At 40.1% G+C, this 25,205-nt stretch overlaps 1 protein-coding gene across 1 annotated transcript in view; it reads right to left on the bottom strand.

Moving 5' to 3' along the window:
- Positions 1-25,205, bottom strand: part of ABI2 (abl interactor 2) — a 70,679-nt gene that overhangs the window by 10,816 nt on the left and 34,658 nt on the right. The window contains 6 exon segments of the mRNA XM_079782238.1: positions 6,572-6,745; positions 10,053-10,139; positions 17,516-17,674; positions 22,511-22,693; positions 23,734-23,858; positions 24,559-24,705. Of these exon segments, the coding sequence (XP_079638364.1) occupies positions 6,572-6,745; positions 10,053-10,139; positions 17,516-17,674; positions 22,511-22,693; positions 23,734-23,858; positions 24,559-24,705 (875 nt within the window).

The following is a 25,205-nucleotide window of genomic DNA, read 5'->3' as shown; positions in this document are numbered from 1 at the left end:
ATGCGTTCAGAGATCATAAAAATCTGGCCACTCGGTGTATATTAAATGACAAAAAAGTTTAACTATAAAAGTAAAACAAGATATGTAAAGTCTTTACTATTTCTAGTCAACCTAATATTTTTTATCACTCTTAGTTAACACTTGATGCTTACCAAAATGCAAACCCAATGAAAAAATGTCAAACGAGACTATCCCTAAATCCTGTTAATTCCACCTCCAAAAGCTCAAAACCAACACCTCCATCACCTCCAGGTTCACGCTCACGGCCCATCAGCGCAGTCTCCATATGGAATATACCTAGCCCGGGGGACCTGAAGACTTTCCATGCAGTATGAGTGTCAGATGATTAGGGGAAACTCCTTCTAGAGTCCCAACTTTTATAAATACTGCTTCCAAACTGCCCTTGATGATAGCCAGGCGCCAGTCACAAAGTGCTCATTTCCTATCTGTCATTCTCCTACTCGTTAGCGCGGTGCGCTGTCTTACAGTACAGAACACTTCTGGGTGCCAAAGAAACGGTTCAAAATATTCGTGTGATACTAAAAAAGAGAATTACTCCACTGAGTAACCCAACCTTTGCAAGTTAAAGTTAGGTGGCTCCACTTCTTTAAACCAGTGGTCGGCGAGCCACAGTTTGCCGCTCTGTTGACTGAGTTTGCCGACCACTGCTTTAAACAAACATTAAGACAATGGAGTTATCAGCCGACATAAAACATTTTTAAAGATGGAACATTATTTTACTTTCGGTAAGTAACTCTGAAGGAGTTAAAAGAATCGAGTGGCAGTGCCACGTGAGAAAATAGTTCCATTTGTATCAACTGATGAATGGGAACAAGGTTTCAACACCTCTGCTGTAGCTAAGGCCCTCAGCTCTTCCTTAGAAAGGTATCCAACTTGGTCTTCCAACTCCTCCTTTCTTTTATTTAAAAATTTTTAATTGATTTTAGAGAGAGGAAGGGAGTAAGAACGAGAAAGAAACATCGATGTGAGTGAGAAACACCGATCAGTTGCCTCTCACACATGTCCCAACTGGGCATCAAACCCGCAACCTTCTGGTGTACAGGACGACGCGCCAAGCGAGTCCCACTGGCCAGGGCCCTGCTTTCCTTCCTAATGTACTCTGCACTGTTACCAGGTGACTTTTTTAAGTAAAGATATAAGTACATGGGAACTTACCATTAACCTGCTTAAAAACCTTCCACAATTTTCTGCCATCAGATTTTTAAAAAGGAAAAAGATCCAAACATCTCAGCATGGTACTCAAGGCCTTCCATCACCAATTACAACTTCCTACACACACACCCCAGGCCCTCTCCCTACACCCACCCACGTCCTCTTGCACATGGCACTGCTCACCATGCCAAACAACCGTGCCTTCCATCAGAGGACCCCTCTGCCTAGAGGCCCTTGCTAGCTCCCCTCTCTGCCTGAGAAATCCTTCATTGTTCAGGGCACATCACAAATGTCCTCTGACAAGCTTCCTGGAATCCCCAGATAGGATTAATGGAACTATTCATTTTTTGACAATCATTAATGGAGCATCCATGCTGATTTTTAGAGATAGGAAGATGAACAAGACAAATGGTCATAGTCTTCTAAGGACAGAAATGTTATCTGATAAATTACCATACATTGTTGATACTTCTACCAAGAAGTTATATCATTGAGCTGGAAGAATACAAGAACAGATGGCTTGGAAGGGATGGGATCGAAGAATTTAATGCTAGTAAACTGTATAGCCAAGACTCAATCAATCCCAGGTCTGCCAAAGCCCCGGCTTAGGAATGGCTAAGAATGTGCACTCTGGAGTTATACCACCGAGTGCAAATGCCAGCTCTGCAGTTATTAGTTCACAGAACACACTTAACGTCCCTGAACTTCTTTTTACTCAGCTGTACAACGGAGGAGCACCACAAGCTTTGTTCTATTAAACGAGGCAATGCACACACAACACCCAGCCCGGAGCCTTGTATATGGTAAGCAGTCCATATAAATGTTAGCTTCTTTTATTATCGTTAATAACTATTAAGATGCACTGTCTTTTCTCTAACACTAACAGTTTCTGTTATCTTCTCTAACATTATCTTTAACATCATTTTCTAGTCTGCAAGATGGGGAAACTATCTTACATATGTAGTAAGTCTTACATTATGCCAGGCACATGATGGGCAGTAATCAAAGGTGACAATAAACCTTCTCTATGACTGTGGTTCTCCGCCCTGGAATTACCTGAGGAACTTCTAAAAATTCTGACGCAGTCCCACAGATTCTGATTTAATAGGCCTGGAAGGGCAGACGTATCAAACACTCCCTCGGTGACTCAAATATGCAGGCAGGGTTAAGACCAGGTCCTAAGGTCTAAGCGAGCAAAACGAGTCAGTAGGCAACAGCCTGAACATTCACACACACACACACACACACACACACACACACACACACACGCAAAAGAGCCATCATAGCTGAACACAGCTGGTTAGGTTTTTGTTTTGCCAGAAAGAGTAAGCAAGAGCTTATTTAGTTTTCATGTTTTGAAAGATTTGAACTTAACAGAAATAAGCCAAACCTTTAAAAACAGCTTAGGGAACAATTCAGGCATATTCTTTAAAACTTTAAAGAGTTACTTGGACTCAAAACAAACTTACTTTCCTCTCACAAATATCTCCAGATTTTTACATGTTCACTAAAGAGTCGATTTTTAGAAAGCAAAATTTCATCGTGCTATTCTCTTACGGAATAACTGAGGGAGTCTTCCCGGCTGAAATCGTACCACTTTGTCTAGGACAGGGTTAAAATCAGCTAAGGCGTCTGTAAAACACGTCAATGCCTAAGGCCACGTCCTAGTGTAGTACCTTGGGCTCTTTCTCCCCGCTTAAAACACAGCTTTAATGAGGTATTAGTTTAGATACAAAACACAAGCATTTAATTGCAGAATTCAATGAGTTTTCACAAATGTATGCACCTGTATATATAAGTGTATAACGACCACCACAATGATCAGATACAACATGCCCATCACCCCCAAATTTCCTTATGCCCCTGTGTAAATTCCTTCATCCACCAGTACTGGTCCCTGAAAACCACTGATCTAGATTTCATGTAGATGGAGTCATAAAGTAAGAATCTTTTTTGGTCTTTTTCATTAGGGTAACACTTGAAATCCCTCCGTATTGCTGCTTATAACAGGAGTTTGTTCCTTTTCACTGAACAGTATTTCATTGAACAGATGGATATATCCCACAATTAATTTATTCACCATTTTAAAAACATTTGGGCTGTTTCCAGGTTTTGGCGACTATGAACATTCAGGTCTTTGTGTGAACACAATCGTCATTCCTCCTAAGTAACCACCACAGGAAGGAAGGCCAGATCAGCTGGGAGGTGGATGTCTGGCTTCGTAAGAAACTGCCAACTGTTTTCCAAAGTGACTGAAACATGTTGCATTCTTACCAACGATGTCGAAGAGCGCCAGCTGCACCCCTTTCTCTCCACTTGGTGTTATCAGGATTTTTAACCGTAGCCATTCTAGAGGGTGTAGAGTGGTACTAAGTTTGGTTCACAGTGGCTTTAACCTGCATTTCCCTCATAACGAACACTGAGCATCTTGCCTGGCCACTGTGGCTCAGTGGTTGAGAGTCAACCTATGAACCATGAGGTCATGGTTCAATTCCAGGTCAGGGCAGATGCCCAGGTTTCAGGCTCGCTCCCCAGCAGGGGGCATGCAGGAGGCAGCCAATCAATGATTCTCTCTCATCAGTGATGTTTCTATCTCTCGCTCCCTCTCCCTTGCTCTCTCTGAAATCAATAAAAAACGTATTTTAATACTGAACTTCTTTTCATGTGCTTATTTGCAATTCATGTATCTGTTTGGTAAAATGTGTTCAAATTTTTTTCCCTACAAGTTGTCACCTTAGTGAATTATTTTGCAAATATTTTTTCCAGGCTAATATGGCTTGCCTTGTCATCTCTTCAGTGTCTTTGAATTAAAGTTTAATTAATGAAATTCAATTTATCATTTTTTTTCTTTTTAAGTTTCATGTATTTTTATGTGGTCTCCACAAGATTTTTTTCCTGACCCCAGAACCAAGTTTTTTCTCCTACATTTTCCTCCAGAATTTTTATAGTTTAGGTTTTACATTCAAATCCAAAATACATTTCAAATTAATTTATGTGTATTGTGAGGTAAGGGTGGAAGTTCACGTTTTGCATTTGGATATCCAATTGTTCAACACTATTTGCTGAAAACACTATCTTTTCCTCGCCGAGTTATTTGGGTTCTATGTATTCTGGTCCACTGATTTATATTCCTATACTTACACCAGCACCAGTCTTGAACACAGCAGCTTTCCACTAGAACTCTTAAGTCAGGTAGTGTAATTCCTCCAACATTAAACTTCTTTTCAGATTGTTCTGACTATACTAGATTGTTTGCATTTCCATATAACTTTTAGAATCGTCTTGTCAATTTCTATAAGACTGACTTCTGGATTTTTATAGGTTTGCATTTCATATATATACCATTTGGGGAAAACCAGTCTCAACAATAATGATCAAAGAACATCATACAGTTCTCAAATTTTTTAAGGCTTTTATTAATTTCTCTTAATGTTTTAGTTTTCATCATGCAAGTCTTTCATATATTTCATTCAATTTATCCCTAAGTATTTCATATGTTATTACAAAAGTTGTTTTATAAATTTCAATCTCCAATTGTTTGTTGCTGACATAAAAAAAATGCAATTAATTTTATACATTGACCTTGTAACCTATACTCTTTAGTTCTACCAGATTTCTGTAGATTGCTTAGGATTTCCTACATGAGATCTTACCTTCTGCAAAAAAAGACTTTGATATTACCTCACATATCTGTTGCTGTGTTTAATGTTTTTTTCCCATGCCTCATTTTGAATAGTTTGTATTGTCATACCGTCAAGGTTGCTGATCTTTTCTTCTGAAGTGTCACTTCGGATACCGTACTTTTTATCTTCAAAAAAGTGAGTTTTTCTCTTTTTAAAAAATATTCGTTTCCTCTTATGTTCATGTTTTCCTTTACCTTCTTGAACATATGTGGCATTTATAATAGCTATATTACACCCTTATCAGGTAATTCCATTATCTTGGTCATTTCTGGGTCTATTTCCATTAACTGACTTTTCTTTTAGTTATGAGTTACTAAAAGAACATTTTCCTGCTTTTTCACATGGCTTGCAATTAACTGGCTGTTGGACACTGTAATCCTGGCTTTTTAGTGCACTGGCTTTGTTGAACAGGATTGAGTTTTGTCCTGGAGCTCAGTTAAGTTACTTGAAATCAGTTGGATGCTTTCAAAGGTCTGCAGGTAAGCTTTGTAGGGCAGTCCACAGCAACTTTCGTCTAGGGCCAGTTTGCCCCCGTTACTAAGAGGACACACTTTGAGGCCTCTTCTCTATGCCTGTGTATTACACGTCTTTCTATTCTGACGGGTTTGGGAGCATGAACTATTTCCAGGCCTGTGTCATGTCCAGTAATTTTTCTGCCTAGTCCTTTCTGGTTTTGTTCTCTCAGTATCACATGTACAAATCAGTGCTCAGTTCAAGACTCAACGGGACCTTCCGGAGATCTCCTAAACTCTGTCCTCTCTGTGGCCTCCAAAAATTCTCGTCTCTACCTTCTCTGTGCAAGTCAATCCCCACGCTCTGTTTGGGTTACATCCTCCTTGCACTATAGCCTGGAAACTGCCTCTAGGTAGCAAGCCAGCGCATCACAGGCTCACCTGGAGTTCCTTCTCTCTGGGTCAGAGTCCACCACTGCCTATCGTCTACTGATTCAAAACCATTACCTTAATGTTTTCTGGGTTCCTGTTTTAGGAGAGAGGGTAAATCTAATTACTATTGTTCTATTTTGACCAAAAGTGGAAGTCTACCATTTCTTAATGTAAGTTCCCCAGGTGATTCTAAATGTGGGGTCAGTTTTGAGATCAGTGAGTAGCTTTAATTTCCTTAAAACTTCCTGCAAGACAGCACCCTTTTTTCTGAGCTGATTAGTACTGATAAGATTTGGAAGTTTGTGTCCCAAAAGCACCATGGCATGGTTAGCTGGTATATTCAGAGAAACTTTCAATAAAAGAAATGCCCAATACTACTTTGTAAAGAAATGAAGAAACCATTCTTCTTTGGAAGGAAGTTTCATATGGAGATACTTAAACTGAAATATCTGATAAAAGATGCCACAAAAGAAAGCTTTATAAACCATGGGGGCAGAAATAACTAATAATTTGAAGGAAAAAAAAGTCATCCTCTTCCTGAGGCATTCTAGAAAAACCCTCTTTTTTTTTTTTTTACTTTTCTCTTACAGAAACCATTCATAAAGAGCATGCTCAACAGGAAAAATACGTTAACTATCAATAAAATATCAAACAGTCACAGAATTTTACTAGCATGCTTTCAAAAACATAAAACTATAAACTAAGAATATACATGTAATATAAGCAAAATTTTTCTTATCAGTAAAACAAAAAATTCTCTTCAGTACCAGTAAATGTCATTCCTATGTGCAGCTTTCTTCCCACCCCTCCAGACAGCCCTCTGAGACTTACCCTTTTCCAAGTAAGACCTTGGAGCCCAGGGCGGGTCCTCCTCAGCATAAGGATCACTGTACTCAACCACAGCGGCCTCCTCCTCTTCGTAATCTTCTGGGGGAGGGGGGGGAGGGGGGGATTCATCAAAGACTGGCTCTTCCGCAGGTGGTGGGGGGGGTGGTGTGTCTGAAACTAAGAAGGTACCAAGCTGATGACAAACTACACCTAATGCGAAGTTCTGTATTTCCTATCTAAGCTAAGCTTCTCTGTTCATGAACTAGAAACCTACACTTGAAAATAACCTTTAAAAACATGAGTGGGCAAGAGAATTCCTCCACCAACTATAAAGTTTCCAATCTCCAAGCATGGCTTTCTCCTCCCCCTGGGTTAGTGTGTATGGATGCTGAATAAAGTTTAGCCGAAATAATTAACTGAGCCTTGGAACCTGTTTATGCTAATACAATATAGTTTGACTTTATATGCTATCCAAGAAGTGATTATCAGAAATATTAATAATTTGGATACTTATAACCGTATTTAGTTTATAAAAATTAGAATGACCCCAATGAAAAGTCAAATTTTAATAATCTGCTACTTTCTCTCAGTGAATTTCTTAAATATAGCATCTTACCAAATCAGCAGGGCAGAAATCACAAACAATTTTAGGTAACTTCATCTATGAAGATGTTTGTGTTTAGTTTGGTTATTTCAGAATTTCTCCAAGGTAAATATATAAGAGTGATTTAAAATATTTTAAATATCTCTTTATTGATATCTGCTTCCACAGCTCAGATGTCAACATATATAGTAATGTCTAAATATCATCTCCAAACTCAGGAACTCAAAGCTTTTAAACTGCTTGATATACACGAGCACAGCTCAACAAAATAAACCGAATAAAGAAAGTTGCATTGATCAGTTGTCCCCTTTTAATGAACAGCACTAATTCTTATTTATGAAGTACCAGTATTGTTTCTGTGAAATTCTGTGAGCAATCTGTTTATTTTCTATTTTTTTCTCTAAACCTACTGATTGAATCAAATGAATTTTAGAAGATTGCTGGCCTGGTGAGGATTATCAACTTCATACTCTGTCCTATCCCAGTCTTCTTCCCATCTGCTGGGCCACTCTGTCCTTATTAACGTATCTACTTTATGAACTTTAAAACTTTACCCACTACAAGTATTTCTTTTAGTTCTAATGTGTGTTTTTTAACAAACAAAACATATAAGTATGTGATTTTAACAAAGTTTATGACAAATTATATGTAGTGGGGGTAAGAATCAACAATATTTCCTATTTGCATTTAAACAATTCCACAAAAATATACATCCAAATGAACTCTATCTTTCAAAACAATCACCTTGAGAAATTACCAAATTACTCAAAGATGTTGCCACTGCTCATTTTTACCTTTTCTAATAACTGCCTGAGGGCCAATTTATGAATGTGAAAACTGGCTTTCATGCCTACAGAAGTAAGTGGAAGAGCAGAAATTGGAACGCCAATGTTTATTATCTTAAAAGCTTACAATACTATGGGATAAGATAAACACAATAACTTTAAGGTAAAGTTTCAACAAACATCAACTGAAAGCCTACTACGGTTAGGTACTTACTACACTCAGCACTGGGAATACAGCAGGGAGCAAAAGTCTTGGAGACATGGACAGCCAAACTTTTGTTTATAATTAAGTGCAGTAAGTGCTTTAAGTCATTACGGAAAATACAGCAGTAGACCAACCCTCTTACATGGTTTCTGAAACCTGAAAGAATGAGTAAGAGTTCATGTCTAGGGGGTGGGATGGAGTGGGGGTGGATATTTCATGTCAGATGTAAGGAAAAAAACAAATGCAAAGGGAAGAAAGCAAAGAACTGACCAAAGTTCAGCAGAAAGAGGCTTGAGGAAGCTGAAGAGGACTAAGCAGGAAGGACCTTGCAACAGTTTGAACTTTATCCAAAGAGCAAGGGGGAGCCATAGAAGGGTTTTAAGAAGAATAACGGGATCATTGCTACACTCCTTAGCACAGTATAACTGGTTCCAAATCATTCCAGACTTCTTTCAAACATCAATCTTAATACAGAGTGACTTCAAAATAATGTATTTGAAAGCTATGATAATCCCAAAAGATAGGTATGTATCTTTCCAAGGTGAATGTTTTGAAGAGGACAACATTCATTTGAATGTATAAGTCCTACTATGTCTTTAAATCAACCACAGCACACCTCATACACCAAGTTTCTTATTTTTATATTATTTTGTAGGTGAGAAATGTATATGACATGGAGAGAAATTAGAAAAGATAGCCCAAAAGGCAATCACATGGTGGTAAACACTGGAGGTGCTCATGGAATACCCTCCACTACACTGAAGTAATATAAGCTATTTTCAGAAATTAGCAAGTAGAATGCAAAGGCACCTGGAAGACAGAGGGAGCCCTCCCTCTAGTGAAACTGGATTATCATCAGTGAAAATACAAGAAGAAATGTGTCAATAAAAACGGGGCATTCAGTTATCGAGGGAAGCACAAAAAAGGAAGGACTAAAAGGGTTTGCTATGTGTCAGATGCTTTAAGTGCTGGGGAACAGCCCATGAACAAAACAGGCAAAAGTCCCTGCTCTCACAGAGCTTACATTCTAGTACTGGCAATGCCCACGTCCGAAGGAGCAAGAGTCCTAAGCAACAGCGTGCACATCTTCTATCCCATTGGTGAGGCCTTCCCTGTTCCTAGATGCTAATGGGCTACTTCAGCCTGACAACATTAAGTCTTTCCTTAATGCAATTTCCCTTGTTCAAATTCCATGTCCATCAAGCAACCTTCTGATTACAATATAGTTCCTCAGGTAGACTGCTCACAGAGAAGCCATCTCCCAGTCAGACTGTGTTTACTGGTCTCTGTACAATTCATCACTGAATGTTGATACAGGCCTCCTGCTTTGCAGACATCAGTCTCCTGAGATTCCTTAATACTTCCCTAGGAGAAGACTCAATTTGTCAATAAAATTAGTTATGTGATATTGCATAACTCAACACCAGACCACAAGCCAATGGTAATTCATTGCCAATCTATGAGGCCTCTTAGGAAATAGAGAGGCAATTTGGTCCCCTGGGACCTACCAGGGCCTGGCCATTTTTATACCTGGAATCACAGGACCAAAGGAAAATTCTCAGGCCAGCCACAAAACCCTAAATTCCAGTGATAAAAACTAGGCTACTTGTTTGAGCATCCCAGAGGGGAAAAAATGGGATAGCTAGTGATCTCTTTCTTTTCTTACATGTGCCTTATTTAAATTTTTTTTTCACTACCAGATTTTAAGTTATTTGAAAGTAGAGAATTTCATCTTAATTATTTTATCATCCCTACTAGCTGCTCACATAGTGACTTATTCATAATATTAAAATACTTGAAGTATCAGCAAATGGATATTTAGCCAATCACATATAAATGACATTTATGCCTACAATCTGATCTACAGCATAAAGGAAGACATAAACTTACTATTTTCTTGGACTCTGGCCACAAATCCCATTAAAGGTAACTGAGGAGTTACCTGTAGGATGGAGGGAGGAGGAGGAGCAAGAGATACTGTAAAAACAAAAAAGGTGTGGAGGATAAGGGGTAAGGGCGAGTTACTTTAAAAGAAAAGGATAATACAATAAAACAAACATATAAGGAGGGAAACCACTATGCACGAACATGTTATAAGATATATTAAGGATCCTCTTTTGAGGGATAATTCATCAACACACAAAACAAAGTATTAGGAGAATTTTAAGAAAGTTTTTTAAAATTACAACAGGAAGCATTCATTCATCCATACAGACCTACTCTAATATATAATAGCAAACTGAGCTTTTCATGTCAATAACAGGCCTTCTCAAAGAAAGAATTTCTTCAGACTGCAATAAATAATTTGGGTTTCGGAAAATTACCTTGATGGTTACAAATTTAAATATTTGTCAGTAAAAGGGAAAAACCCATTATATCCCAACATTCTAAATTTATATTTCATTACATTAACAGGCAAATAAATTAACTTTTTATTCATTAATTAAATATTTACTCACTTCCTACTAAGTGGCAAGCACTCTACTAAGAGACCAATATCAAAACCATTCTCTGAGAGTCAGGTCTCTGTCATTAAAATTTTTCATAGTCCCAATTCATACCATCCGCTCAAGCAGGTGCATTTTCTCCCTGGCCCTCCAGAAAAGTGTTAGCCTCATTCCAGTCATTCTCCTCTCCTCTCGGTGCCTTTCCCGCTATCTCAAACACCTGGTCTAGCACTAGTAAGCCTGCAACAAATGTTTGATGTATGTAAACACACAGATAAGCCAGGTATGTGCCAAACAATTTCCCAGGATTAACTCTACAGTTATAGTTTCCTTCAGAATGGATATAAAGTATGGCAAGCATCCTATCTAATAAAGAGGGAATATGCTAATTGACCGTCACACCCTCACAGAGATGGCGGCGCCCACAGCCAGTAAGGAGGGAATATGCTAATTGACAGCCACACCCTCAAAGATGGCGACACCCAGTCCCCTCAGCCCCACCGGGGCAGAAGGCGTGTGGCACGGCCGGGCCAGCCCCCAGGCGGGTCCGGCCATTCTGCACACCTGCCTCCCGAGTCCCCCAGTCCCCTCAGCCCCCCAGCCGCCTAGGGCCAGCCCCAGGAGCAGGCAAGCCTCGGGTATCGGCTGCCCAGTCGCCCAGGGCCGGTCCGAGGCACAGGCAAACCTCGGATATTGGCTGCCCAGTCACCCAGGGTGGGCCTGAGGCACAGGCAAACCTCAGATGGCAGCTGCCCAGCGGCCCAGGGCCAGCCGAGCCTCAGGTAACCAGAGCCGGCCAAGGCTTACGCTGTCGGCAGTGGCAGCAGCAGAGATGTGATGGGGACGTTGCCTTCCCCTGATCGCCAGGTCGCCTCCCACCCCTGAGGGCTCCCGGACTGTGAGAGGGGGCAGGCCGAGCTGAGGGACCCCCCCTCCAGTGCATGAATTTTCATGCACCAGGCCTCTACTCTTCTTATAAAGAGAGAATACCTTTAATAAATCCAAACTACAGATAAGACTAATAAAACTTAAAAAATGAATGAGTCAGCAACCTCAAAGAGATCACATTCTAACTGGGCACATAAACAAAATAGTAATGTTAACCCAACAATTATTTGTAGCAATTTCCTGGAGGTGGTGATGGTTTGGTGAGACGTGGTAGTGTTAGTGGAGGTGGTAGCAGGGAGGAAGACTAGATGTGACTTGAGGAAATGGAGCTGGATTGACAAGCAGACAAGAGTTGAGAAAGACAAGCTGAGAACCAAGTGAGGACAGAGGCTTAGAGGTGACCAGCTCGCAGGCCCGGAAGTGTTCCACACGACTAGCATAAGATACCCCAGAGAGAAAGTACAAAGCTCAGAAAGAGAACAGGTGGATGTAAAAGTGAGAGACACCTTATATGTTAGGTGAAAGACTTCTTAATGGAAAGAGATTGGACTTTAATGTCACCCAACATCAAATAACCTGATTCACCATTTCCTTGATGTTGGAACAGCAAGTTAATTAACTTCTTTGTGCCTATTCCATAAATGTTATATTTTAAAAAACAGATAATGCAACCTACTTTACAGAGTGGTTGCAAATAAAATTTCCAAAACAAAAAATGTACACAGAAAGCCTGGCACCAAAATAAAAAAAACGGGGGGGGGGGGGGAGGGGGCGGGCAGCTGAAATAGGAAGGAGAGAACTTAGTAACACAGTGTGGAGGAAGAATACAAGGATTTGGCTAGTACATGAAGGAGATCAACAGCTAAAGATGATTCTTAGATTTTTAGTTCTCATAACTATGAAGGTGGAGATGCCATTTAACCACATTAACCTTGGCAGGTAGTACAGGGAAACGGGCAGGTGAGGAAGCAGGTCAGGGAGAGATGATGATGTGATAACTAGGATGCATGAAAGTGACATGGGCATAGATCTGGGAGGCAACTGGAAAGTTTGGGTTAAGTATGTGAGAAAAATTGAGAGGTAAAGATCTAGGAGAGATCAGGAGAGAGATGACATGCTGTGGGTAAATGCAGGGAGAACATATGTACCACGCAGACAAGAGTTAAGCAGGTAATCATGAAGCGTATCTAGATTTAAGGGGCAGAATAGTATAACCTTAGAAATCCATACCTTTTTTCAAAAGATACCTTTTGGTTAGGTTTTTCCCTAAAGTCCTATTTCTTGGTAATAAATCCTTAAGTTGTATGCCTGTCTCCTGCCCTCTGAAGCTTGAAACAATTGTGGATATGTTCACATTGCCCTGCTTCCCAAACAGGGAAAGAAGAGTCAATGAACAGACAAGACAGCAGAGACAAAGCAGATAAAAATGAGAAACAGCAGCAGACAGAACTGGCACTAGAAAAGTGCAATTACATGAATGTCCATATCCAACAAGGTGAGAAGTTCCTCTTCTGTCAGCACCCGGCCCAACCTCCCTGTAACAGGAAAGCAGGACCTTTCCCACTTCAGTCACTGTCTCTCCTCCAAATAGAAACAAACTAAAAGACCTTTTGGTACTCCAAAAAATCAATGATTAGGTGCTTAACTTACAAGTCTGTTTGTAAGCAGGCTGTTTAGTACTTTTTTTTTAGGATATTTTTTTCCATTGATTTTCAGAGAGAGCGGACTGAATGTTTACGTTCCCCCAAAATTCATACATTGAAATCCTAATTCCTAATGTGATGGTATTTGGAGATGGGGCCTCTCTCTGGGAGAGGATTAAGTCATGGTGGAGCCCTCACGAACGGAATTATGTAAAAGAAAGGCTACAGAGCTCTCTCTGCTCCCACCTGTGAGGACACAACACGAAGACAGTCTGCAGCCGGAGGGGTTCTCACAGAACTCCACCACGTTAGCGCCCGGGCCTCCGACTCCCAGCTTCCAGAGCAGTGGGCAGGCTCTGTTGTGTGTAAGCTACCTAGTGTCTGGACTCTGTTACAGCTGCCTGAGACACGTACCAAACTAGGCTTATATATATAAATATGTGTGTACAAATAAGTATACATATTTATTCTTTTTAACACCACGGTGCTTCATATTTATATTTAAAGTGAAGTAACAACTGTTAACTTGTGATTAGTCCTATCTGTGTCAATAACCCTTTGCACTCGCTTGCTTTTTTCATCGAGCTGCTACCGATGCTAACTGTGTCGAGTCACACTCGACATCCGAGTGCAAAAGGTTAATGCTGACAAGATGAATGATAAACTGGTGCTGCTATTTCTTTGGCTGGATTAGATTAAGAAACAGTGAGAACCAAAGGGTTTCAGTTATGCCCTGAAAGTTACTTTCATCAACTTGTTTCTAAAATAATCTCATTAGAAAAGTAATTATTGTGCTCCTACGACTAGACTCCAGACACTGCGTGTTCTGGATTTTAATTCCTATGTTATAATGCCCTTTCAAATGCAAACCAAACGTAGCAACAGTGATGCTAGAGTTACATCTCATAGAAAACCCCAGTGAATATTCACATGAAGCCCAGTCTGTCAGCTCACTTCTTCAGAAGCATGCATTCATGACAAGCCTCCAACTGCACACAAAAAAGCTCATATGACACATATCTGGGATCATTTTGTTAAATCAGGTTATTAGCTACTTGAAAAAGCACAACCAATTTTCTCATTTTAAATATGAAAAAACAAGGACGACTGTAAGACCAGTGGAGTAATATATGAGACTTAAATGATATGCTGAAGCAAATAAAATAAAGGAGCATCTAATAGCCTTAAACATTGGTTTGCAAGATATTAAGTCTTGCAAAAGAACGCTTTTCAAAGAACATGTTTTAGTAAAAAAAAAAAAAAATTTTTTTTTTTTTCATTTAGAAAAAGCACCGATTAGTCAGCTAGCAAAGCTCTAACTACCCTCTGTAAATAGTTACCAAACCATGGAGTAGAAGGCAGAAATTAACACAGAGGAGGCAGGGAAAAAAAAAACAGCCAACTAACTAAATTGTCTCACACATTATGCTGAAGGCTCATAATCTCAATTCACTGTACTTTCATAAGCATAAAAAATACTTTCATTAACATCATTCCACAGAGTAAGGTATTCTTCTGCTTTAACGTATACTTTCAAGTGTGTTAAAATCAGACTTATAAAGAAAAAAGTATTAAAATAAGTATTTAAAACATGTATAAATATGTGCTTAAACAGCCTTCATGTAACTTCCCCTACCATGTGCACAGCATGAAATGCCCTTGTGTATAGTATACGTTCTGTGCATTACGCACAGTTGCTCCCAAGCTGTAAGAGGAAGCATCTTGGCTCCAGTACAGAACCAGCCCATTTTGGACTGACACTCTTTCAAAACTGTTTCCAAAGATAAGGAAGGGAATAAGGGCCCTAAGCAATAGTTGTCTGGACTTCTAAGAGGGCCAGGGAGAGAGCTTACCTTCAGAACTATGAAATAACCCACACCTAACAAACTACAAGTTAAAAATAAAAATGCATTTAGATACAAAATAGCTCCTATTCAAATATGGGTTTGAGACACTGTGACTTAAAAGAATGGATGAAAAGCCAAAACCGGTTTGGCTCAGTGGATAGAGCGTTGGCCTGCGGACTCAAGGGTCCCAGGTTCGATTCCGGTCAAGGGCATGTACCTTGGTTGCGGGCACATCCCCAGTAGGGGGTGTGCAAGAGGCAGCTGATCAATGTTTCTCTCTCATCGATGTTTCTGACTCTCTATTCCCTCTCTCTTCCTCTCTGTAAAAAATCAATAAAATAAAAAAAATAATAATAAATAATAAAAAATAAAAAAGAATGGATGAAAAGACAGACAGATTTGTCAAAATTAAGCTCAAAATGAGTTAAAAAGAATGGTGCAGCCAAAATCACTAAGTGTGATCAAAACTAGCAGTAAGATAAATATATTTCAAGGAAGGCAGTTGGTAATCACACTACAGGGCACACTATAATTAGACTATAAATTTGGCATTTAATCTACAAGAGAGACCCAAACCAGTAAAGGGATTCGAATAAAGGAACAAGGCCCTCATTCTACATTTAACAAATAGTTACTGAGCACTATCCCAGGATATCTATAATAATAAAAGCTTAATATGCTAATTAGACTGGACACCTAACGACGTTCCGGATGACCTTCCAGACGACCTTCCAGACGAAGCTGGGGCTGCAACAGCCAAGGCAAGCTGCTGCAGCTGCAAGGGCCGAGCCCCTTGCACAAATTTCATGCATCAGGCCTCTAGTCTATAATAATAAAAGCCAGGTCTGCGAGGGAAGCTTGGGTCCCGGGTGCCAGAGGGAAGCCGGTGCTGGCAGCCGGGGAAGGAAGGCCTACTCTTGAACGAATTTCATGCATCAGGCCTCTAGTAACTGTATAAAAGAATGGCAAGGTCTCAGGCTCTGATGCACTTTACATTACAAGGTGGACATCTTCCTCCCAACAAGAGAACACAATGAGAGGGTAAGAGAAGGATTTTTTGTTTTGTTGTTTTTATTTTATTGATGTTAGAGAGGAAGGGAGAGGGAGAGATAGAAACATTAATGATGAGAGAGTATCATTGATTGGCTGCTTCCTGCATGCCCCCCCCCCCGCCCCGCCCTGAGGATTGAGCCCAAAACCCGGGCATCTGGCTTGATCGGGAATCGAACCGTGACCTCCTGGTTCACAGGTCGACACTCAACCACTGAGCAACACAGGCCAGGCGAAGGATTGTTTTTTAATCTAAAGGTAGGTAGCACAGTTAAAACAGAAAGAACATGGAATCAGATAACCTAAGTTCAAATCCTAACCTGACCATCACCTCAGTCTTAGTTTCCTCACCTGTAAAAATACAGATGAAAATAATCACATAATTATAAGAATCAAATGATAAGTATAAAAGTATTATTTAAACTGCATTTATGAAGGGGGAGCATATTTCTTCTACATGACTCCAAATGCAACAAGGTTTCACCAAAAGGTAGTAGCCACAGGGGACAGATTTCCACTCCATAAAATTTAGGCTATAATTTTAAATTCAGGGCTTATCAAACATGGAATGAACTGACTGGCCTCTTTTTTAAAAAAATATATTTTTATTGATTTCATAGAGGAAGGGAGAGAGAGATAGAAACATCAATGATGAGAGAGAATCATTGATCAGCTGCCTCCTGCACACCCCCTACTTGGGGGATCGAGCCCGCAACCCGGGCATGTGCCCTTGACCAGAATCGAACCCGAGACCCTTCACTCCGCAGGCCGACACTATCCACTGAGCCAAACCAGCTAGAACCTGGCTGGCCTCTTGACAAAAATCCAGAAAAACACAGTAAGCTGACATACCATGTCCACAACAGTCATAAAGTCTAAGATGTGCTCTTACCCTCTCTGGAGAAGAAGCAAAAATTATTATATATACTATTAAATACATGTGAGATTAAGTTTTCTGCATGCATGCAACTGAAAGGTGATTGTTGTATCTGAGTCAATCTGTCCAAGTACGTTTTCCCATAGGTTTGGGAGGAGAATTGAATAAGACAATACAACTCTCTTTCACAAAGCAGCTTCAAAAATGTCCCTTTTACTTTGCCACTTATAAACTTTGTCCATGTATACTCAATTTTCATTATTTGCTATTCAGAGAGCAAGGATATCTGATTAAGTAGGAAGAAAATATTGTTTACCACACTATTATTTTTAAAAGCAAATAATCACTAGCACATTCAAAATGATTCTGTTCAAAAAAATTAAGTTCTACAACTTTATATGGAAACCATGTATTGAGTTAAAAAAAAAAAAAGAAATGGAAAATACAGTATTAGTAACCTTGTCTTCATTCCTCCATTTATTAAAAAAACTAGTACTAACCACCTAGCATATGCTAATCGTTTGTAACTGAAGGTTTTTTCTCTCTGTGACTGGAGATTTTTAACCAGGTATGTTCTATAATTTGCAAAAGAAAATCTAACCTGGATTCTGGCTATAGAAAGGTCCTCCATTCATCTGAGTCTGAAGGCTTGTTTGTGAGGTGATGGAAGGAGGGCGTCGATAGGGCAACGAGCCCCCTACTGTTGGGGGAGTATGGCGAGAGACAGGTCTGTTCATGCTGTAGAACTGAACAGGATGACCTGGAAAAGGGAAGAACGTAAATATGCCATTAAAAGAAAATTATCTCAGGCAATGACATACTTCAGGTATGCTTGAATCTTAATAATATTATGAAAAATAACAGTTAAGCGAATTAGGTATCTGACAAACAATGGAAGGTAACAGTTAGTGCTCAGCTGACATACCAAAGTGAAAAGACAGGAGAGTAGATTCATGATTAGGCTTGGAAAAGCTACATGTAAATAGATTATTAATATTTTAATTGTAATAAATTAATAATTGTAGAGGTTTTCAAAATCATAATTAACTAAAATTTATGGCTCATTTCCTTGGGCCACCCCCCCCCCCAAATCCACTAAAAATACTGAAAATTAAAACTCAATAAAATAATAATGCCATTTGGAAAACAACAAACAATGTTTGACACACAGACTTATTCCAAAATAATAATAATAATAACAACAACAACAACTGTAAGGTAGCAAAGCAATTAAAGGGAAACAAAATATTTCTAGCAAAAGGTCAACTGACATAATTAAATCAAACACATCTTTATTCAAAGACAACCATCTCTAAAACTAGATTATTCTGTTTTAACATTACAGTTTAAGAAATTTACAATTATGAGAAAAAACTAAAAGCAAATCAAAATATATCTTATTTTTAATAACATCCCTGAACCTGTACATATTTTTTAGCAATTTTATTATATTTTGAACTCTGAGAGCACTTCAATAACTAATGCCAAATGAAGACAGTCTTTCCTAACCATCCAATTTTCTCATGCAAACCAGTTCCTAAATTTTGTCTTCACTCCCACTCAAAACCATTCAGCTGGGGCCTCCTGGTCCAGACAGACAGACAAAGCACTGGAGCGCCCAGAGCGACCACTCCAGCGGGTGAGAGGCAGAGAGGCCCGCCGGAGAGCTCAGTTGGTTCCAGTGTCATTCCAACACACCAAGGCTGCAGGTTCATCTCCAGGCAGGGCACAAATAAGAAGCCACCAAGGAATGCATCAATAAGTGGAAGAGCAAATCGACGTTTCTCTCACTCTCCCCCGCCCCCACTCTCTCTAAAAATAAAATTAGGAGAAAAAAAGAAGAGAGAGAAGGGAAGGGGAGGGAGGAAAGGGAGAGGAGTGAAGTATAGGGGAAGTAAAGAGGAGGGCAGGAGAGAGGACAAGGGGAAGAGAAAGGAGGGGAAAGGAAAGGAAAAAGGGAAAGTGAAAGGAGAAAAGAAAGAAAAAGCACATTTTTGATGTTATCCGTGACTGTAAAACGGTTTCACATGACAAAAATCGGTCTTCAGGAACTCCGTAATTTACCAAACCTGGACTCATGGACTCATGAAGACTATCATGAGTGCACTCAAGATCCGCTCTAACTTGCGTCCTCTCTGCACTGGGAGCAGCTCTCCTGCCTGCCATACCTCTCATCCCCTTAAACCAGGGGTGCTCAAACTTTTTAAACAGGGGGCCAGTTCACTGTCCCTCAGACCGCTGGAGGGCCGGACTATAGTTTAAAAAAAACTATGAACAAATTCCTATGCACACTGCTAAGTCGGCTGCTAAGCAGGACAGGCAGCGGCGGCAAAAACACCCGGCGGGCCGGATAAATGTCCTCGGCGGGCCGCCTGTGGCCCGCGGGCCGTAGTTTGAGGACCCCTGCCTTAAACGTACACCTGTGCCAAGTGTTCTCCACCCCCTCCTTGTCAGGAGGGCCTCTCAGCTGCTGAGCTGGCCACTGTCTGCAGTGGTGCCGCACTGGAGACACGGACAGGTGAGAGCCTCAGCAGCTTGGCAGCCCCGTGCCCCGGACCTCACTTATTCTAGCCGCAGCTCCTAAACCAGCACCATTTCAAGAGACACCGGCAGAGCAGCGAGGGTCACTGGGGCCGGGGCTGCCACAGGAGGCGGCAGGCTGTGGGGCTGGAGCTGGGGCTGGGTCAGGGAGCCTCATCTTTGGTTCTGCCCGGAAACAACAGTTCTCCCGCGCCTCTGGGCTCTGCCCTCTCAGGGCCACAGGGCTCTTTGCCTGAGGGGCCTTTCTCACCCTCTTCGCTATGGGGGGGCTGTCTGCACCTCCCATAGTTCTTTCTCCCAGGTCTGGGCTGCCCTGTATGTTCCTTTTTCTAGACCTCCCTGGCAGCCTGGGGAAAAGGGTTTGGCTCAGGGTTTGACAAAGGGAACACAAATAAATACCGTATTAATAATAATTTAAAAAAAGATTTGCTAAGCCACTTAATCTCTTTACATATGACAGTATTGAAACCTAAAAATCAATTCTCTTGTATAAAAATCTTGAGTAGGAAAGCTTAAACATAATCCACTGTCAACTCACTGTAATCATGATAAAAAATAAAAAAATAAAAACTATTATTTAAAAGGTACATTCTGTCATTGGAATCACCAGATATAAATACATTATTGGCATTTTAGTAGTTAAAATGTAACAAACTAAAACAAGCCGAGGATCAAGTTAAACACATCTGATAATTAACACCATTATAAATTTTATATAGTTAGATCCAGTCTGAAATCTCACATGTGATAAGTCCTCTGTGACTCAGAGATGAAAGAGACCATGCATACCATTAATAAGGCATTTACTTTGCTTTGGGTTGAAAAACCAAAACAAAACTACAGTTAGTTACCATAATCCTAACTGTAAAACCTAAAATGACCTCTATCTAGAAGAAAACAGGACAAAATCTTTATGACCATATGCAAGGTAAAGAGTTTGTAAATATGACACCAAAAGCACAATCCACAAAAGCAGCAAAATGAAGTGAAAACCTAAGCTCACACAAAAGTCTGCGTGTAAATGTTTTTGGCAGTTTTAGTCATCATCACCCCAAACAGAAAATAATCCAACTGTCCCTCAAATGGGAAAGGGATAAACAAATTGTGTGCATCCATACAGAACACTCCTCAGTAATAAAAAGGAATAATGAAACATGCAACAACATGGATAAATATCAAATGCAATGTGCCAAAAAGCCAGACCCCAAAAGGCTATATACCATATGCTTCCATTTACACGACATTCTTCAAAGGCAACACTTTAGAGACAAACCAAAAAACCAAAAAACAGATCACCTGGTTGTCAGGGGCTTGGAGTGAAAGGGAAGGATTGACTACACAGGGCACGGAGGAAATCGGAGGGTGTTAAGACTGTTTCTACATCCTGACGGTAGTTGTGGTTACATCAATGCATACAATTCAAAACTCGCAGAAACACACATTAAAAAGGATAAATTTTACTGTACATAAACTATACCTTAATAAAAAGAAAAAAAAGTACTTAGGATTTGAAGACACAGTACAAAAAAAGATTTAATCTATATAAATTGTTATTGAGGCATTTACTACTTTGCTTTTTGTTTTAAAAAACCTGTACCTGTAATTATGCACTCATACAACATGTTTATTCAGTGTAAACTATGAACCAGCACCTGTTATCCTACATAATAAAAAGGTAATATGCAAATTGCATCGCTACGCTCACGATTGGGCCGGCTGAAGGCGCGGGGGGCGGGACTCAGGGTGGCCGATTGGCTGGCGGTAGGAGCAGGGACTCGCGAACTCGCGAGTCCCCTCCCCTCCCCCCCCCCCCCTCCTCCCACTGCGGCCGAAGGAAGATGCCGGTGGCGGAACTGCCAGCACCAGTTTTCCTCTGGCCACCGCCCCGCATCGGAGCGCCTCCTGAGTCCCGCCCTCAGCCTTCGGGAGGCGCTCTGATCGGCGGGTGGCCAGAGGAAAACTGGTGCTGGCGGAAAACTGGTGCCGGCAGCCAGGTGAAGGAAAGTCTATTGCACGAAACTTCGTGCAACGGGCTCCTAGTTAAATTATAAAAATGTTGACTCCCAGGTGGGGTAATTTGTCCTTTCTGGGCCTGCAATGATTTCAGGATGTATTATTTACCCTTATCGATGCAGGGGCACAACAGAATTCCCACCATTAACTCGCCAGTCTGGCCAAACGGAGCTGTTTGTAGATGAGAGAACAGCCCATGTTTACATCTGCACACTGTAGGAAGCTTTTCTTTAAAAGTGCTATTACAGAAGCTATCTCATAGAACACCATCCAAAATCCATCTTAACTAAAAGTGTCTTTTAACACATTTAAACATCGGCTCATAGCAGCAGAGCCAAATATATACTATATGAAGTTATTGGCAAACTAAGGTGATATGTAAACAAACACATACATTTTTATCATAGATAAGAACTTATTTACTAACCAGCATCACTATTATCTTTGCAAATATATTTTGTAGCAATTGAGCCCTTTTCTCCTTCCCCATCAGAAAACAGATTTTAGGTTATAATTTTAAAACACCGAAATACCAGTCAACCTTAAATAACACTTAAGTAAACCTGAAATTCTTTAAAAGTGCATTGTCTATGTTTCCAATGCTGCTATAATAAGCAACAGATTCTGTTATAAAAGACTTATGAGACTTACAGCTGTATCAAGTATCTCCTATAAAATATACCTTAGAATTAGTCACAGATTTTTCTTTTTAATAACCTAACCTGTAACACAGTATTTCTAAATGACAACTTTCCAAAACTGTTTATAAAAGACATCTCCATGATAAATTCATAAATCTCTAGTAAATGAAATTCAAGCAATAAAAAATATATATTTGTGCTGCTCTATTGGAAAAAATGTATGAGAAACTATACCCTAATTTCCTTAGAATATTTTATTTTGGTCATGTGCCATTTTCTAGTTAGTAAATTATTCTTAAATATACAAAACACAAACAAACAAAAATCACAAAGCCAGAGTTCCAGGTAGTAAGAGAGCCAGATGACCGATTTTGCCTGCCAAGGAATAAGCCAATACTCACCTGTAGGGGGAGTAGAAGAAACAACAGGGGGAGTTGGAGAAGCGAAGCCATCAGCAAGGGCCTGGGCACCCCCAGAAGCTGCGTCTGGGGCAGTGGAGGAAGGGACAGGAGCAGGAACACTAGGGGCAGGGGCAGATGCGGAAGTAGCAGGAAGGGGAGGAGTACCAGCAGAGCCAGCAGGGGCTGAGGGGAAAGAGGAGTAAGAGGCAGCATTAATGAGGCAATCCCATTAGGCAGGATGAGCAAAGGCATAAGAGAACTTAGTGTTAGATATTCAGTGCTCGACGCTAATCAAATAGAAGAGGGCGTTAAAAAGCAAAAGAATAAAGCTTATGTTAAAGGATTATTAGTTGTGCAGCAAATAATTCAAGACGCCAGGGTAATGTACAGGTTTTTTTAATTAAGAAACAAGCATTCCTTTTTACCTGAAAGCCACTATTCTGCAAGAAAAATGTTCCCTTCCTATTGTAATCTTTAACATAATATTCGGTAAGTGATATACAACACTAAATACTAAGAAACAACAGCATTCCAGTCTGAATTACCCAAATCAGAAAACAAACATATGTTCCAGACATAAATATCTGATCAGGTAAAAAACCATTCAGAAAAACACAAATGTCTCTTTTCCATGACTTTTTAAAAGGTAGTATCTATTTGTTATTAAGATAAGTAAGTTAAATTAGTAAATTAAATTATGTGATATTCTACCCCTAAGTCTTTTGTGTCATGCTTCTAAAACTAAATGTTAACTTTGGTGTCCTCAGATTAAATAAGCACATTTTTCTGTCTCAGAGAAAAGAGTGTAGCATTTCAGAGACTATTAAGTTCCAACACTCCACTAAATTTAACTGTCAAAATTACTCTGATATTTGTCCAACCCTTTGTTATAAATATGATTTTTCACACTGAGTCCCAAGGTATGCACTGCCATCACACAGCTGGAATTGAACATATAACATAGGTGGAACCTGAAACCTCAAAGCACCCACGGAGCTTACGGCACCAACGACGTAAAACTGAAGTACAGAGAAGTGTGTGAGCATAAACTGGCAAATTACTTGGTTAAAAATAACAAATGCATAATAAAGATTTCCCAACATTTATGGAGTCCTAAAGGAAATATAAATCCCGATTATGAAGAAAGCCCACTGTAATTAAGTCAGAAATTGAATTCAAATTCAGAAAGGACAAATGAAGCTGAAGCACCATTCACGCTTTACCTGGAAAGACACTGGGAGGAGAGGGAGTAGGAACAGCAATGGGAACGCCTACACTCCCACTTCCACTGTTCTCCCGGCTGCTGCTCCGACTACTGGGGTGGCTTCCTCCACTGCTCCCACTGCTGCTAAAGAAACAGGAGCCACCGAGGCATGAGTGTTTATGTGTAGTGAGGGATCTGCAGCATTTCCCAACATTTTCTGATGAATATAGTAACAACAAAAATAATTCAAGCCTTCTACCTCAAATATGAATTTCTTCATTAGTAGAAGAAAAAGCAGAGTTCAAGAAACTTGTTTTGACCACCTTTTAGTAAGCATATATTAAAGAAAAAAAATTTTATAAAAATAAATGATAAATGAAGGGGCTCAAAACATTAAAAAAGTCTTTCTTTTACTACAGTTTACTGCCTGTCTGAAGAAACTTCTGAACAGACTATTTGATTAATTTTATTTGTAATAGTATCTTGATATACTATCCCATATTAATGTTTTACTGCATGTAGTTTTTCATCTGTAAAGTTCCACCAAAAAATAACTTGAAAATTCCCATATCTGGTCCATAATTTTTTAAGGTCAATTATAACTATTAATTTTGCAGAGAAGTTTGTATTTTAACATGTCTCCCCTCTCCCCCCTCCCCAATTTCCTGACTGCTCAAAGTTGCATCAGAACATGAGGAGAGAGAGGTGGAATTAGATGAGGTTTGGGAGAGCAGAGTGAGGAAAAGAACTTAGTGCTTGGAAAATGAGAGAGGTTTAACGGAAGCTATCTGAACAAACAATGGTACTGTGATCATCCCATTGTGCACTGAGGGAGAGAAGATACCTGTAAGTTCGATTTCTCTGATTCACAGAAGCTGTCCTCACAGGGCTCTGCTGCGAGGGAGCCATGTTACGGGTTGGGCTAGGTACGTAATCATTGGGTACCACTGGAGGACGCACTGGCTCCAGTGTGCGATAGGGGGAGTGCCGCCTACAAAAAGAAGAGCGGATGTATTGTGTGATCAGCAAGTTCCGGCACAATAAATTCAAAGAGTTGCCAGTAGTGAAATACAATTTGTACTGAGAGAGAGAAAAATGTGTTTTTTACATAACCCAGGTACCAATTTCAGTCTTTCCTTAAGTATAATTTCTCCATCATTAGGGTTGTGATGAGTATTGTTACTTTTTAGTCTCCAACCTCATTTCCCTGTGCTAATGCAATTTTGTTCATTCATCCTCAGTGAGCACAAAGATTCTCCCACCAGATAAGCCAATGTTTCAGACTCTTCTTGGATTTTAGTACCATGTCCAAGTCTCCCAACTGCATTGCATGAATGCACCAATTATCTTCCTCACCCCTCTCTCCTAACCAAAGATACTCAGACAGGCTCCACAACCCCACACTGAAGATCAGTAGCAACTATAACCCTATGTTTCCTTTTCTACACAGTGACTACACAGAAATTACACTATATCCACACACTAAAACAA

This window comes from Cnephaeus nilssonii (assembly GCF_951640355.1).
Source record: "Cnephaeus nilssonii genome assembly, chromosome: 10".
Taxonomy (NCBI): Eukaryota; Metazoa; Chordata; class Mammalia; order Chiroptera; family Vespertilionidae; genus Cnephaeus; species Cnephaeus nilssonii.
Note: the sequence above shows the minus strand (reverse complement) of the source record. Positions and strands in the feature narration are given on the sequence as shown.